At 33.1% G+C, this 10,754-nt stretch overlaps 2 protein-coding genes across 9 annotated transcripts; one reads left to right on the forward strand and one right to left on the reverse strand.

Moving 5' to 3' along the window:
• The first annotated feature begins 670 nt into the window (after positions 1–670).
• On the forward strand, positions 671–5,604 carry LOC112721722 (uncharacterized). Of its 8 annotated transcripts, none has more exons than XR_011867576.1 (9): positions 671–1,098; positions 1,546–1,605; positions 1,709–1,791; positions 2,060–2,124; positions 2,231–2,264; positions 3,891–3,988; positions 4,688–4,818; positions 4,922–5,050; positions 5,135–5,604. XR_011867576.1 is itself a non-coding variant. In XM_025772760.3 (8 exons), the coding sequence occupies exons 1-7, from the start codon at positions 783–785 to the stop codon at positions 5,010–5,012; spliced, it is 720 nt and encodes a 239-aa protein (XP_025628545.1). In that variant the 5' UTR covers positions 671–782; the 3' UTR covers positions 5,013–5,050; positions 5,135–5,604. The 8 variants fall into 8 exon arrangements, 2 of the variants coding, with proteins under 2 accessions (XP_025628545.1, XP_025628544.1); XR_011867575.1 differs by having other exon boundaries at positions 5,148–5,604; XR_011867578.1 differs by having other exon boundaries at positions 4,688–4,758.
• A 2,771-nt stretch (positions 5,605–8,375) lies between these two features.
• Positions 8,376–9,453, reverse strand: LOC112721725 (uncharacterized). The gene has a single exon (XM_025772763.3). It carries the CDS (start codon positions 9,196–9,198, stop codon positions 8,530–8,532), a length of 669 nt encoding a protein of 222 aa, XP_025628548.1. The 5' UTR covers positions 9,199–9,453; the 3' UTR covers positions 8,376–8,529.
• Between the last annotated feature and the right edge of the window lie 1,301 nt (positions 9,454–10,754).

Below are 10,754 nucleotides of genomic sequence, written 5' to 3' on the forward strand. Positions count from 1 at the left end.
GAATCTAGAGTTTTAATACTATGTTATGATACCACTCATCCTAAAAGTTTTGGTTGATGAGAAAAGGTAACACTAATGGTTATATTTTTAATATTTCCTAAACCTCTATTATACACATTATACAAATATTCCATTGGTTCCTTGTACTTTTCCATTTAGATTTTAGTCTCTAATTTGCCATGCTTGTATTCTCGTTTAATGAACTCATTTTTCTAAAATTGCATAATTTCTAATCTATAGTTTTTATGAGCAAATTCTATGTTGTTTTATAAAGAAACATATAATAATCATAATATGCTCTCTTTTAATTTTTCTATTTTTATTTATTAATTAATCTTAATTCTTTTAATGTTTTAATGAAATGTATTTAAAAATTATTTTTTTATGTTAAAATATTATTTCTTTAAAAAATATTTATGATTTTCTACTTCAATTCGAATGTATTTAAATAGTTTAGTTCATGATTAGTAAAATTTTATTATGGAAGGAAAAACAAAAATAATTAAATAAATAAAAAAAATCCTACTAAAAAGTTAATAAAATATTTATATAATATATATAATGAACTCCTTATTTGACCTAATATAAGTTAAAAATAAAAATTACTCCTTTAATTAAAATACCAATAAGCTTTCTATATTACAAAAAATAGCCAAAATTTAGAGGGCTAAAGAATAGAGGAAATTAAAAAAAAAAAAAAAACCGGTGAATGAAATAATAAGAAAACTTAAGGCCTAAAACAAAAGGAGCAGGTTTATGGTTGCGGTTCATACACTTCAGACATGGCTACCACCACCAGTAGAACCCTGCTGAAGGAGATGCTGCACCTCTCTTCCACGCTTCCTTTCTCTTTTTCTCTACGTCTTCGTGTTCTTCCATCTCTATCACCCTCTTCATCTCACCTTAACTTGAACCTTCAGTTTCGGCCCTCTCGCCCTTCCACTCCCTTCACTCCAATTCGATGCGTTTCTTCTTCGGGTCCCGGCAATGGCGGAAACAAGGTATCTTCTCGTCTCTCTCAGGTTCACCAGCTTCTCCAAGAAGCTGAAGAACGTGCTCTCTCAGCTGACACTGGTCCCACTCCTAAAATCACCTTAGGTGCGTCGCTTCATTTTTCGATTCTGATTTTTTTTTTTTATTGATTGCGAAATGGTGTTAGAAATAAACCCTAAAAGATTGTATTTTGTTGAGTAAACTACTTATTGACAAATCTATCGGGAATAAACGAAATAAACTTTGTACTTATGAGAGACGAAAAACTGTCATTTCTATCATGAAAGATGGGAATATTGACACACACACACACACACACACACACACACACACACACACACACACTGTCATTTCTATCATGAAAGATGGGAATATTGAACACACACACACACACACACACATACACATATATATATATCAACGTTGGATACTGTTATTTACATATTAAAATCATCTTTTATGATTACAAAACTAGTTTCGTTTATTAATTTTATTGGCGTTTTAAAGTTTCATGGTTAGAAACTATAGTTTACTCTATTTTGTTGGTTTTAGATCATGTTACGGTGAGCTATGCCAGAAGTGGTGGACCTGGGGGTCAAAATGTGAATAAAGGTTGATATTTTCTTTACGGTATTGTCATAGAAATGGTTCTCTTCTTGGTCGGTTATTTATTTATTTATTTTATTTTATGACCCTAACTTGCTGAAGTGACCAGTGAACACCAAGGTGGACATGCGATTCAATGTTAAAAATGCATATTGGCTAAGTGACAGGATCAGGGAGAGAATTATGCAAATGGTTTGTGTCATATTATCATCGTTGCTTTGGTGCATAAGATTGACTGTTTCATAACTTAGACTAGTGTTTCGATGTCTTTCTGGAGCAGTACATATTGCTGTGTACGCATGTTTGCTAATAAGGTTCATCTATGCATCTACTTGTACATTATTGTGTATTATTACATCTTTTGATTGGTTACTCTTTTACCTCAATAATTGTTGTATTCTTATAGTTTGATAATCTAGCTTATCTTTGCATGACTTTAGTTTTGTTTGGTCCTGAGCAGGAAAAAAACCGAATTAATAAGGATGGGGAGCTTGTGATTTCTTCCACAAGAACTAGAACACAGAAGTTTGCTTCTTCCCTTTTGTCTTATTTATTGTTTGTTCTTCTTTTGCAAGATTTTTGGTCTAATTACTCTTATCCCCCCCCCCCCCTCTTTTTTTTTTTTGCTCAGGGGTAACATTGAGGATGCTTTGGCAAAACTTCAGGTAATGTAGCAAGTTTAATGTATGAAGTTTCATTTATTACATTCGTTCTAAAGAATTGTGATATGAAAGCTCTTATCAAAGGGTGACTACATTGTGATATAATTGAAGGATGACTATCATAAAAACATAGATTCTTCTGTTGATCCAAAAATGGGGTTGTTCTTGGGCTTGACTACAGTTAGAGTTGTCTTTGCTTGGTACATTATGAATAATTCTGTTTCTGTATCTCGTCTCCTCCAACCAGAAACTAAATAGACAATATTGAAACCTTAAAATGGAATTTTGCAGTTTGGAAGACTATTTTTGGATGGTAATGTCATCTAGGCAAGTTGTAAATAAGAAAGTCATAAGATTAAGTATTTACCTTCTAGTTCTGACTGGTAGCTCTGGATTCTATTAGTTTTTACTACTGGCGATGTGGCTTGGAGTAGTTAGTCTGCAGAAAGCTTGGCTCTTGTGAAATCTCCTTATTTTGATAGTGAACAGATGCTGGGATGACAACTTAGGATGGTAGCTTGGTGGCAGACATCTCAGCATATTTTCTGCTTTTTTTTGGAGTATTCATATAGAGTTTTGGTGCTGACTCTTATGGTGATTCTTTGAGGAGTTAACACAACATTATCACTCAGAAATGGGAAAGTTCTTGAAGAGTTTGTAAATTGGTTCCTTGTCTACCCTTTATTGTTATGCTGGCTGATTGCCATTCATAAACATTATGCTTGCCATGTGCTCCTTTGGATCCAGCTAGGTATTAATGGTAAGAGATTGGATGTGTAGTTGTGTACTGTGGGGATTTAGTAGTCTAATAAAAACTTCATTTTGTGATTCTCTGGAGTAACGGAAAAAGGGATAGTTCATGCAGAGGAGCTTGTAAATTGTTTCTTTGTGTAGTTCTTTATTGTTGAGTTGGTGGATTGCCTTGTCCTGGACATAATGAATTCCATGATATGTTTATTTAGATCCAGCCGGGGGATCAATAGTAAGAGGGTTGAAGCCGTGCACATTTAAGAGTTAAGATAATGTCTTGAATGGGAAAAAGTATAGTTCTTGGACAGCAGTGTGAATTGTTTCCTTATACACTCCCTTATTGCAGAGTTGAGGGATCAGGATGTCTTTTTTATGAGTTTGGTGATGCACTTGTTTGAATCCAGCCAGGGATTAATGGAAAGAGAAACAATGATTCTTTAATGTAAATCCTCCTATTTATCCTCATAAATACCAAGTAAAGAAAGTACTCAATGTTTTTATATATGTTCCTCATAAATACCAACTGCTACTACTAAGCCCCTTTTATTTGTTCGGGTTGGTTTAATGGATTAAATTAGGCCGTTGTGTCTTATCATAAGTCATTGTAATAGACATGCCATTAAGATCTGTTGTATTTCCAAATCTTATCCTGTCTTAATCACCATTTCACTCTTCCATGGCAACATCTTCACCTTTGCCACGGTGAGCTTTTTACTCTATTTTTTGGTTCTTTATCACCAAACATTCAGTCATATATATGATATTGCGGATCTTAGACTATACAGTAAAATTTTTTCTGAGTGGTATTTCCTTGTCCCTTATCAAAAATAAAATCACAAAACATTGCTCAACTTCATCCGTGGAACTTGAATCTTACAGACGGCTGCCAGCTATCCTTGCACTTCCTTATTCACTCTTGGACCACAGGAGGATTTACATCTATTTTTTTTCCTGAGTTTCGGGATGGTGGACCCAAGGTATTTAAACCATGTGACATTTGCATGGTAGCATCTCGAATCTCTAGCTCTGCGTTAGCATTAGTATGTCTTTTCTGAATTTACATTTGATGTACTTGATCTTTAATCTAAAGGAAAACCATGTGCTTCTAAAGCCTGTCTTTTAAGCTCTAACTTCTCATTTATATCCTCTCTAGAATTTGGTGGTGTACTTGTTTGAATCCATCATGTCTTTTTAGCTCGAACTTCTGAAAAGCATATCATCTATTAAAAGAATGCATCATGGCATCATTTCTTCAGTATGTTAATAAGCTCATCAAGGGCAAATGTAAAGTGATATAAGAGCTGAGCTCAAAGTCAAATATTGTTGCATTCCACTTCCACCTTGTTTTCTCTCACAATTGTCATTATCCTATCATATTAGCTATTAATTGTTTGAATACGGACAATAGTTGCAAGACGCATCTCCAACACTGTCGACAATACGTATCTTTGATCCTTTCTTCTTTCCAAATCAACCATGACTTACATCTTGGTCATGTTATCAAACTGATTATTTGCCATGCGAGTATCTTAATATCCACTGTTACGTAGTATGACTAATGAGATAATCTGTCTCTGTAATTTGCATAGTTTTGTATGTCGCCTTTGTTATTATGAATTGGGCTTTTAGTTAACTTTATCTTTCTAACCCTCTTCCCCTTTGATGGAATAAATCAGGAAATCATTGATGCAGCAGCATATGTGCCACCACCTCCCTCTGAAGAGCAAAAGAAGAAAATTGCAAAGATGTAAGAGCACTTCACTTTTGTATTTTCCTCAGTCTTCAGGTTAAATACGAATTATTCTAGGTACACCATGTTGCTTGTGGCTTCCGTTAGATTCGAATTGCTTAATAATGGTCAACGTCATGCAATTAACCTCTGTTAATCAAATATGCACTTATGATTGAAGGGCTGCAATAGGAGAGCAGAAACGCCTCAAAAGCAAGAAGGTGCTTTCAGACAAGAAAGCGTTCAGAAGAAGCAAAAATAGTTGGGACTAACATTCATTTCCAGATGGTGAACGTGTACATTATTTTTAGTAAGTTCACCATTGTTGACTACTTTAGATTCATTATCAAGCAAGCTATATTTTATTATTTTCATAAATTTTTCTAATTCTCAGTTATTGTCTACAGGTTACAGGCACCATAATTGGACTATAAAATAGAAATATTGGACCAGCATAGCACAACACCTACGGAGTTACCTCCTGATACAAGGCCAAAATTATAATGTACTATCTAGGACTTGATGCATATAGAAATATCAATTATTTGATTTTATCCTTACAATGTTTCCTATTTTCCTCAATTTGAGCGCTTTCTCGTGATTTGGGGGGCAATGGATCAATTATTGACCCTATGCATAGCACGTGTCGTTAGTTGTGGCACAACTTTGAAGGTCAACGAAACATTTTTATACACGATTTTGTCTTTGCCGTAGTTACTTTTCTATTTAGGTAGTTGTGAGGGACTGCTGGTGGCGTAGTAAATGCTTGTGGTTAAGGAAATGGATATGATTCCGTGATAGAATTCTTGAATTATAATTCAAACTTCAAACTAGTATATGAACGCCACTTGTGTTGCACATGAATTTCTTTGCATTTAAAATTTGATGCACATTGCTTCAAATGCTGCAACATGTACCGTAAGAGATATTCATGTCATTTTCGTGTTAACAATGAATCTTATCTCCTATATTACCTCCTAGTGTTACGTAGAACATGATTCTGTTTTTTTTCATGGCTTTCAACGATTGCGACTGATGGCTAGTGTTGGTATCACTCACCTTCACACGATACCCATCAGTTGTGCCCCCTTTCTCCCCCTCCCAATCCATCTGAAAAGTACATATGTGGCCATGAATAGGCTCTGATTATTATTTGAATGATACTTAATAATTATCTGTTGGTTCTCTTCACACTTGAAATTGAAATGTGGTTTAATAGGTGCTCATAAAATTATATCCATTTTTACAATAAAAATTCGTCCACGACAACTTCCTTACTTTAGGGCTAAAAAGACGGCATTTGGCTGAAAGTGAGAGCTCCTTTCATAGAATTGTTCATTTAAATAAAGTAATATATTTAAAAATCAATCGAAGTATAAGTATGTCTAGATATATTAATTTATTAATATATGAATTTACCTAAGCAGATATGTAGTTATTTTAGATTGAAGATAGTGGAATTGCATTATCGGTTTAAAATTTTTTAGGTATAGTAATTCTATGAAGTGAATATTTTCACTTCTAATTTGAAAAAACAAAATATTATGGATATGCTTTGTATTGAAATACCAAAGTTCTCCATTAACATCGGTAATTAACCCATTATATATTGTGTATATTTATACATATTACTTCACATATTTTTTTAACAAACACAAAAAATTAGCTTATAAGTGTGAATTTTTTATATTTTTATTCATTTTTATTATAAATATAAATATAATTTGATTATACCGTTTATGAAGATTTTAAATGAAGTTTTATTATATTATTTATAAAATTTTTTTATTGTAAATATGAACAATAGTCATTCTGTAATCTGTATTAGCAACTATTCTTTTACAACTATGCTAAGGATAACAAAAAATCAACCATTAAAACTAGTCACCAAATTAATTATTAGTATAATACATATTAAGATACAAAATATATATTAAAAATAAATTAAATGTATCTATAAACAAAGAGCAATGCTAGGGAACCAAAAGGGTATTAGTCAAAAACCAGCCAAATACCTTTGGGTGAATCTAAAATCTCTACGAGTTAATATACATGGATGTTTTTTCTACTAAGTATCAGAATGTTTCTTTTTCATACTAAATAGATGTTCTTTTATATATTTTTCGAATTTTTTTGTATTGCAAATGTTAATGTCTCTATTTCTTTAAGAATTTCATATTTTTTTTAAATTTTATAGATATTTAATTATTTTTGCTAAAATATAATTGAATGTTTTTTTGTTAAGTATTAGGATATTTTTTTTTCATATTAAATGAATATTTTTTAAAGATAGACTATTACTCCCATATTGTTGTTGTTGTTATTCAGTGGCTCAGCTACTTCCCATATTGCCCCTCCCAAACGCCTTCCAAATCTAATGGCAGCTGAGCCACATGTCCCTCTTCTTCCACTTCGGTCTCAACACCTTCACCGGACAAGAGTGGAGCTCCGGCCACGTACACCCTTCCCTATTCAACCCCACCAACCTCAACGCGGACGTCCTCACTAACGGTGTGACGTCACAACCGCAAAACCAATTTCTTCGACCTCACAGTGGATTGGTTTGAGGAGAGGGCTCAATCCTGCCCATCATATACATGGCGGGCCATGCAAACCCATCGTCTTCATCATGATATGCATAAGCAAACCCACCGTGCCTCGTCAAATCCATACCCGCCGTCTCATCTTCCCTCAATATCTTCAACAGGCTCATCTTTTGAAGCCCGTAAAACAGCGGCAGCATCGTTGCCGTCACCCACCCGCTAATTACTAGAATTTCGATCACTTGCGCAGCCAGCAGCATTGGTGAGAGAGAGGTGTGTGTGATTGTTGGAGGTGCATAGGTTAATGTGAGAGAGAAGAAAATTTTTTTTATAGGTTTTAATTAGATTTACTTAATTAATTTTAAATTTTTAAAATTTTGAATTTAAAAAATTTAAAATTAATTATTAATATAAATTACCGTGGTTTTGTTTAGTTTTTAGCTGATAATCTTTTGGTTCCATATACTTTTCCTTTTTTTTTTTAACATATAGCATGGTTGATCGAAATAATATCATTCAAAATCAAATCGGTATTATTATCAATTTGTAACTGTTAATATCCATTCCTTAATTACTAATATGACCTATCATTAAGATAATATGTCCCATTATTCTTTTCAGAAGATCGTAATAATTTTAGAAGATCCGTTTTAGAAAGCAAACAAGACAGTGCAGTAAGCATCCAAAAACAATTAAAGGGAATTCGTTATTTTGTTAATCAAATAGCAACACAAAAAGTATCGCAGTGATCTTTACTTGTCACAACTTGTAAAACTAATCATGGTGATTGTGTTTGTGTCCTTAAGGTCAATAGTGAAAACCGACCTTCAAACATGTAAGTTAAGAACCACAAGCGATATAATTAAGAGATATTTTTGTATAAAGACAAGTTCGTTCATCATCTCATCATTCAAGTACACATACACATACACAACAAATACCGTGAGTCCTATGAATAAATAAGTGAAAGTATCTACGATAAAAGTGAGATCCAATATCTAAGAACCAGATACTAAAAATTATAGGCGACAACAAAGAGTACCACAGGGGGGAGAGAAGTAATTAACTGAAAATCAAGTTAGAAAAGACCACTTCATCGAATTCTGTTGTTGTTAATATATATAGTATAAAACAAAACAAAACAAACAAATTAAACAATTCTTGGCATATAAAATTCATGCTATATTTCCTATTTACAAAACTAACGGCGTTGAAAATTTGACGCCCCGAATCCATCATCATTGATTCATCGTCTAATAACGTGAACATCCCCAGATCTCCGATCAACATGCTTAATCCACCTCTTCCCATCAGCACCACCACGACCACCACCGACACCGGAAACATGTGCTATGTCAAGCCCCTTCCCAACCGGTAGAAACACCGACCGTACAACGCGTCTTCTGGATCCTCCTTCATCCACCACTCCCCTCCACTTAAACGTGGGCTTCGAAGAACTCGAACTGGCGTTGGCGTTCTTTCGGACCATAACGGCCCCTTGGGCGCTCAACTTGGCCAGTCTTAAAACCCTGGCGAAGTCGCCGCGCCTCGAATCCACGACCAAGAAGTCAATTCCTTCTAAACCTTCCATAACCTCTTCCACCTCTCCTACCAGTGTCTCCGGCCTCCTAACTCCGGCGTCGCTCATCCTTTCACCGTACTCTAATCCCGACGTCTCGTCCGGGACTATGCACACGTGTCTACCGCCCGTGTGACGGCTTGCGATGGCCAATCCTATGCTGGTTGGGATCAAGCCTCCCTGCGACCATGTTTCCACGATCAGCTGCGCGTTCCACCCCGCTGCCATGGCTGACACTAGCTCCGCCACGCCGGATTCCCGTTTCAGCGTGCTTACGGATTGTACTGTGTCGATGTACGCTTTCGATGCTCTCTCCGGACACCATACTAGTTTCATTTTTAATATCTTCTATTCGTTTTGATATGATGATGCGGTTTTTCGTTTTTTTTTTATGTCTGAATTTGGTGTGTTTGGTAATAGTTGTTGATGTGAGGAATTTCTAGGTTTGGAGTGATTATATATGAGTATGTGATGAAAGGGGAAAGAAGGAAGAAAAAAAAGAACGAATAAGTAAGGTAGGGTCATCAGGAATAGGTTGTTCTAGAGAGAGAGAGAGAGAGTGGGACCGTTGACATTTATTCCGCGCCAATCCGACGTGTTGGTTTATATTCGGATAACTACGGTTTATATTATTCTTTCCTATAATAACAAACATATACTGAAATTAACTATTAAAATTAATTATTAATATAAAATATATATTAAAAATTAAAATATTAAAAAGATAATAAAAATAAATTAAATTATATATTTTTATAATAAATAAATAATAATTAAATTTTAGTATATAAATAATATTTTTATAATTTCTCATTATTTGTGTTTTACGGCTAAATATCTCATGTTGCACTCACACCTGAATTTCCAGGTGCCTGGCCATGCGTGTATATCTCAGCCATTCACAAATGACTATTTTATTAACTAAATCTTTTTTATTCAAATTCTTTATAATTAAACACTAAAAGAAACAGTTAAGTACAATTTTAATTTTTAAGACGTAAGTTAAAATTTTTTTCGTCTTTAATTTTTTTTTTCATGAAAAATAGTTTTTAAGGTTTAAATTAGTTTTAAAATAGTCACCAAAAATTTTAAAAAATCATAAAAAAATAGTTTTAAAATTGTCTTAAATGTTTAACTTGGTTTTAAATTTTTGGTGACGAAAGCGAAGGTAAAGGTGGATCGTGGATAGTTTTTTCTTCTTCTTCCCTTCTTTCTTTTTTTTCTTCTATTCCTCTTTCGCATGAGCAGAAACACCCTCTTTCTCTTTTTTTTTTAATTTTATAATTTTTTATAGATAATTTGGTCCAAAATTTTAAGATTTAAGTTAAAAGGACGATTTTAAAACTTGATTTTAAATCTTAAGGATGATTTTGTATATAAAAAAAGGTTAGGGACGAAAAAAATTTTTGACCTATATTTTAACCACTAAAAAAATCTTTATAATTAAGTGCCAATTATGTTAGACTTTCTTATTATTATGTATTGAATTAGTGATATATCCAAAAAGTTTCCTATTTAGGTTACCACGTATATTTAAGTACCATAAAAAAACTATATGAATAATTATGTTTATTTTAGTAAAAGGTAAAACTAAATAAATATTAGTATAATCAATTTAAATTAGTTTAATAGTTAGTTTATTTATTTATTTAAATAAATATTAAAAATTTAAATCCTACTTTATATATATAGCAACTTATTGTCTAATAACAAATTTAGAGTTTGAAACATTAAATGCACGTTTAATTTTCTTAAAAATTTTTTTTTGTGTTTGGCTATTTTTTTCTATAAACACAAACATAATTCTATAATCTAACGCATGTTTGCCTAAAACTAAAAATTTAGCTTTTATGTTCACTTTTTTTTGTTGGACTATTAATTAAGAAAATTTA

This window comes from Arachis hypogaea, chromosome 11 (genome assembly GCF_003086295.3).
Source record: "Arachis hypogaea cultivar Tifrunner chromosome 11, arahy.Tifrunner.gnm2.J5K5, whole genome shotgun sequence".
NCBI classification, from domain to species: domain Eukaryota; kingdom Viridiplantae; phylum Streptophyta; class Magnoliopsida; order Fabales; family Fabaceae; genus Arachis; species Arachis hypogaea.

Excerpts from the sequence above, each read along its gene's own strand:
- LOC112721725 (XM_025772763.3), bottom strand. The coding sequence starts at position 9,198 with ATGAAACTAGTATGGTGTCCGGAGAGAGCATCGAAAGCGTACATCGAC.
- LOC112721722 (XM_025772760.3), top strand. The coding sequence starts at position 783 with ATGGCTACCACCACCAGTAGAACCCTGCTGAAGGAGATGCTGCACCTC. Across the intron at positions 1,099-1,545 it reads CACTCCTAAAATCACCTTAG|ATCATGTTACGGTGAGCTAT; the intron begins GTGCGTCGCTTC and ends TGTTGGTTTTAG. Across the intron at positions 2,125-2,230 it reads ACAAGAACTAGAACACAGAA|GGGTAACATTGAGGATGCTT; the intron begins GTTTGCTTCTTC and ends TTTTTTGCTCAG.